Here is a 6,085-nt window from a genome sequence, read left to right as displayed (position 1 = left end):
AAGTCATCGCCATTGTAAACGATAAACTGATTGATGCCTAGGACGTAGTGGTGTAGAAAAAATTCCAACAAATGCGCATCATTTTTCCCGAAGTTACTGCTTATATTAAACGTTACTAAATCCAGACAAATCGCTAGTTGTGTTTGCGGCACGTTGCCTACTTGACCATTTTTAATAGGACGTAAACGAAGCATATGATTCGCATTGATCTTATCATTTTGGTCTGCATAAACAATGGTTTTGGGTGCCCCTATATCATTTTTGAGGCGACAGTAAAATATATAAGTTTTGAATACAACATCGCCATTATCTTTTTCTTGACCCAAGTGCTGAAAACGAAACTTGCCTTGCGAAAAGTGTCCTCCATAATGTGCGCTACATCGAAAATTTACTACAGCGCCAACCGATGCAGTTACCAGTGATAAAACTTCGCCACCTGAAGAGACAAGTTCGTTGCGATGCCAGAATGAAGCATAGGCGTGAAAGGAGTCCCCAATTAGCTGCCAGACCGGAATCGGGCGATTAAAATCAATTATGCCATCATCCGTCCAGGTGAAATTACTTATTAATCGTAACTCTGCCGCATCTTTCCGACTAAAGAAGTTCACGGCATTCAGGACATCTTTCAAACGTGTGTTTTCGTTTTTGTATGTAAGCAAGACAATTATGCTTATACAAGAAATTACGACCAATAAGAGCTGGTGATATTTACGCATTGTTTATCTGTAAAATAACCATACCAAGCACAGTATACTGCGATTCCAAGTCGATAAACAAATGTATTTATAGCAATTTAGAGGGTATGTAATTAGAAAAAAAAAAGAAAAACAATTGCTAAATTACTGATTGACATATGAAAAGGGTTGTCGAAGCTAAGTATCGGGGTTGTACGAAAATGCACTATTTTTTCCAAAGAACGTGGATACACTGGTTATAGTGCTAACTACACACGAGGCAACCGTTGAAGCAACCAGGGACTTGGTTGCCTGAAGCACACGGAATTTCCGAACTGAGTAAGGGCCGGTTTCTCTATCTCCGGTTAACACTAATCCCCCGTTAAACATCGTTACCGACCTTATCGACTCCCTGTTATATGCATGGAGTTAGAACGTCGATAACAATGTTTAACCGGGGAGTTAGTGTTAACCACAGATGGAGAAACCGGCCCTAAGAGTAGTTTCTTACAATATTAAGTGCACTTAACCACGTCATGACTTAGATTTACACTGATATACATACGTATGTAGAAGAAAACATTAAGGGCCGGTTACTCAATGTCTGGTTAACACTAATCTGCGGTTAAACATCGTTGTCGACGTAACCGACTCCCTGTTATATGCATGCAGTCGAAGACGTCGATAATGATGTGTAAACGCAGATTAGTGTTAATCAGACATTGAGTAACCGGCCCTAAGGGCTCGCTTGCGTTCTGCTTTTTCTCTCGCAAGCGAGATAGAGTTTTGTTGACTGCGCATTTGACAGCATACTTTTTCATATGTAAAATGTCGCCAAACAAGAAGGTTCAAGCCTTGCAGGGTCTTAAAAGTTTGAGGAAATTAGAAAATCTGCATAAAGAGCGAAAAAGACGCAAAATACGGTTTTGGGTGAATCTAAATTTGTATTTGCCCCCAAAATAAACTACTCTGAAGAATTCTGCGAAATGACAACATAGCTGTCAAACAACAGAAATGAGAGTCGAAAGCAAGCGAGAAAAAGCATGCTTCGTACGTTTTACGGTCTACACGTGAGGTTTCTCGCATGCGTCGTCACGCTAGCGAGATTTTCCAGCACGTGAAGACGGCTGGATAGATATATAAGTCCCCTATCAGACACGTCAAGTTGTGGATAAAACTTTTTCGCATTAGCTTTTGTGTTTTCTATTTGCTTCCAGACGCGTCAAATATTATTGAATTCAAGTTCTTGGTTCTATAAATGGGAAGCAACGAAAAGACCCAAAGAGACAAGAAAACTGATTGAAACGAATTGACGGTACGGAGGTATCTCTTCTCACCTCCCTCGCCATGGAACGAGCAAGCAAGACTTAACGTGTCTGAAAGCTGACTAATAGCCCAAAAGATGGCAAAAACCTTGGCAAGAACCATAAACTAATCCTTACGCAATGAATTCAAACGACTATAATGTATTTGACCGCAATTTAAAACGGAACCATCTAAAATCAATAGATCCTTACCAATTTGACGCGATTTGTTACGATTCGCCCCGTGCATTATAACCAAGGTATTAATGAGAAAAAGTGGCTATATTGATTTTCCGCGTATACAGAGCTAGCTGCGTTTCAGTGACCGCCGGACGAGATTTCAATTATTATTTTACATTACATTATATTACATTAGGTACGGATCTGAATAAGCGATAGAACACGGCTGTTTGTCAAAAGCATACGATTTCGAGCACGCGTAAATGTACATTTGGTAAATGTGATAGCATGAACGATCTTTGAAAACACATGTTCGAAAGTGCTAAATGTTGCATTTTAAATGCAGCAAAAACGCTGCATTAAAGGCACAATTTAGGTAAAATTATACATTTAAATGCTTTAAAATGTGTGGTCATGTTGAATTAACTTTAGCTTTTCTTTATTTAATAAATGTGTCAAATAGTGGTGCTTGTGATATAAACAAACGCTCAGCTGACGAACGCGCTTTCGCAAACTTCCCAGTAAGAACCCTATCTGTTAACTAATGTATTATATACGCTGGGTTATTTCTCAACCAATTACAAATACAACGTCGCGGTCTTGCGTGATGTATTTTTGATTCATGGCGTTTACTTTTGACTTCAAAAAATATTGGCATCACTTATTAAAAGAATGAAAGATGGCACCTATCCAAAATATTTTTAAATATGGCATCATCAGGCTGCGTCATTTCAAATCTGGCAGCATCAAGCCGCGTCATCTCAAATCTGGCAGCTTTGTCGACGAGTGCAGTCTTTGAGTGGTTTAGTGCGTGTATTTGATTTAAAATAATTCGTATTTTTACACTATTTTGCTTAAAATAATATATATTTGTGTATTTCCAAGAACGGTGAGTGTTAATTATGCACTTTTTTTATATTTTACTTGAAGATAATAGCAAAATTTATCAACGTTTCGCCTCTGGGTGGCCGTCGTCGCCATTTTGGAAAAAAATTTCTCTGCTGAAAAGCGTATACAGAAAATTTTACCCATTTTTTCATCATTAGTATTTTACGTAATTTGGATGGATATTATTCCAAAGTCCAAATATTGATTAAAATTAAGACATAGTGGAAACACAATTTTTAATCTACTTGCATATCGCTTTATCACTGGCGAAATCTATGTACATATGTAGGTTAAGTGTGGCTGAAAATCGGGATGATCAATTACACAAAAAAAAAAAAGATTTTTATCGGCCGAACTTACTACGCCCATTTGCATTGATATTGAATGATGTCCCGATAAATAAATGCAGAAGAATTAAGAGCTTGGAATCCCCTTTTGATATTTAAATGGGTTGTATGCATGCATATAAATAACGTGCACGCATATGTATGGATGTACCCATGCGTGTGGCCAAACAGGTATACATATTTTTGGTATCGGTCTTTGTTTCTGCCAGCGTATATTCTGTATCTATGTGGCCGTGGACGCCTGGAACGAATGGTCCGCGTTCTTTTAATTGCTCTTTTACCGGCTCAAATGTAACACAGTCCAGTCAGATGTGGTAAAGCAAGTAATTGTGAAAAGTCTCTAAATTATAAGTAATTTCAATAGCTTCGGCACAGTAGTTGGGTACAAGTGCAGTACCGCGGCATTTGTGAGCTAAAACAAAACTAGAAAATGGGCGTGGTTCGCCCTTTCTATTCATTTTAATGTTATATATTTTTGGTGCAAATTAATAGGCCACACTTAGGGATTATAACCCTCACTAAGTAGAATTCTCCTTTCTATGTTGCCGAAGAAAAGGGGCTGAACACCTTTTACAGAAGCCCTGTTCGCGTACGCACTATCTAGTAAAATGCAGTACTAATTTTACTGGTTTTTACTGGATGCCGTTTGCGTGCGCAAAAACTTGCAAGAAACTAGCAAAAGAGAATTGAGAGAGCAAAAATGACAGCTGAACTTGCAAGTTTTACTGGATAAATTTTTACTAGCAACTACTTGCCAGTAAAAAAAACAGCAGATGACATGATGCTTAATGCAATTCACATACAAATGTTTGAACTGCTATTAGAGTTGCAATTGACAAAATAAACCTATTTAAATATATAATAAGATGGGAAATACAATTTTTTTTAGAAAATTGCGTCGGAAAATAACAAATTAATCAGCTGTTCATAAAACTTGCAACTTCTTGCTGGTTTTGCATTTTCGTACTTTCTTGCACATTTCTCTTATTGGGAGTAAATATTGGCTTACTCTTCGAAATTTGGTTACTGGCAAGTTATTGGATATTTTTTGCTGGAGAATACGAAAACATAACTGGAGATAGATATTTCGTAGATATTTTATTTTGTTTGACAGCTCAGCCCCAACAAACACAGTTGGGGTGTTCACAGTTCGTTCCAAATTGTGTCTGAAAATGTAGACGTCTACATTTTGAGACATCTTTAGCATCAAACTGTGAGCACCCCTTTCTAGCAGTCGTCGCAAAATCGTCTCAAAACTTTGCTGGTGTTGCCAGACATTTCTTCTTTGCGTGCTTTTTTATATGTCGCCTTTCGATTTTGTTTCTGAAAAATTGTAATTATTTAACTTAATTACCAATTCCTAATATTTTTTATTTCTTTTCCTTGATTTATTTCTTTTCATCAGAAATTGCGCTCAAATTAAATGCAAATATAGAAAACGTGCCCAATAAATAAAAAAAATGCGATTAGTATTGCCATAGTGCAACCCTGCTGCGAGGTTGCAAAATGTAGACGCGTAAAAAACATACCTTTGAGTGTGACAAAATGTAGACGGCGTCGTTTTCCAATTTTGTATGGGAAACAACAACGCCACAGATTTTACGGTTAGAAAACGTCTTATAATGTAGACGTCTACATTTTGAGACACTATTTGGAACGAACTGTGAACACCCCAATCCTCTAACGTTTGAGAAATTTGGATTTATACATTAGATAACTAGGGTAATTCTCTAATCGTTCTCGAGTCGGTGACGAACTTTAAGCATAAACAGACTGCAGCGTTGATCCGCATCAATTCGGAAATTAACTGCAGTTGATCCGGATTAAGCCCGAGTTAAGTCCGAGTTTATGCTTTTAGAGAACTACATTATAATTCGATTCGAGAACGATTAGAGAAACAACGCAAATTAAAATAAAATTTAAAAAACAAGCAATATTTCAAATGAATGATCATAAATATTGTTTAAGTTCAAACAATTCATTATTATTTTATTGCAAGTATAGACAGTAACCAACCTTTTTGGGTTGTTGTTGTAGTTACATTCACTCCTGAGGAAGGCACGGGGTTGTGTGCTGCTATTTATTGGCCTTCCTCAGACTTTTTATTAGATATCAGGGTTGTGTGATGCATTATTATTAGATAAATAAATTTAAGCATTTGACAAATCGTGATTTTATTAAAAGAAAATTATAAATGGTGTTGAAAAACCAAACAAACGCTCGTGCGAAAGCTCTATTTTTGTGTCTAGTTAAAATTTATACATGGCGTATTGATGGTAAAACAAGCAATGTATTCTTTTGTGGATTTTGTTACTTGAGAATTTAGACAACGTGCGAGCTGCCAGGTTCTGTTATCAATATAATTAACACAAGCTTTTTCGCGTAGTTGTCTTTCAATAAATAGAATAAACAAATATTCGCAAATAAATTGGATTTATTTTATAACTGACAACTAACGTACGCTTTTTGTTCTTTTCTCCATTTTGATTTTGACTCTATTACCGCCAACAACTTTATGTGTATACATATTTACAAGCTGTCAAAATTTTGCGTAGTCACACGAGCTAGGTAAAAACTATGGCATTCTTATTCACAAGGAGAAATCTCAACATTTTTGTTTGGTATTTCCAAATTTTCTCTTTTTTTTTATCAGTTGGCAAAAGCCCTCAGTGGCAGCGCTCCGAGCGTTGAG

General features: G+C 36.7%; 1 protein-coding gene across 1 annotated transcript; it reads right to left on the bottom strand.

Annotated features, from left to right (window-relative positions):
• Positions 1-2: 2 nt before the first annotated feature.
• LOC118754122 lies at positions 3-862 on the bottom strand (the record flags this gene model as incomplete). Its single annotated transcript, XM_036488982.1, has 1 exon — positions 3-862. A coding segment is annotated over exon 1 (714 nt), but the record flags the coding sequence as incomplete, so codon positions are not given.
• Positions 863-6,085: the final 5,223 nt, after the last annotated feature.

Source organism: Rhagoletis pomonella, unplaced genomic scaffold (assembly GCF_013731165.1).
Source record: "Rhagoletis pomonella isolate Grant_MI unplaced genomic scaffold, Rhpom_1.0 Rhpom_scaffold_03418, whole genome shotgun sequence".
NCBI lineage: Eukaryota > Metazoa > Arthropoda > Insecta > Diptera > Tephritidae > Rhagoletis > Rhagoletis pomonella.
This window is presented reverse-complemented; position numbering and strand designations above follow the sequence as displayed.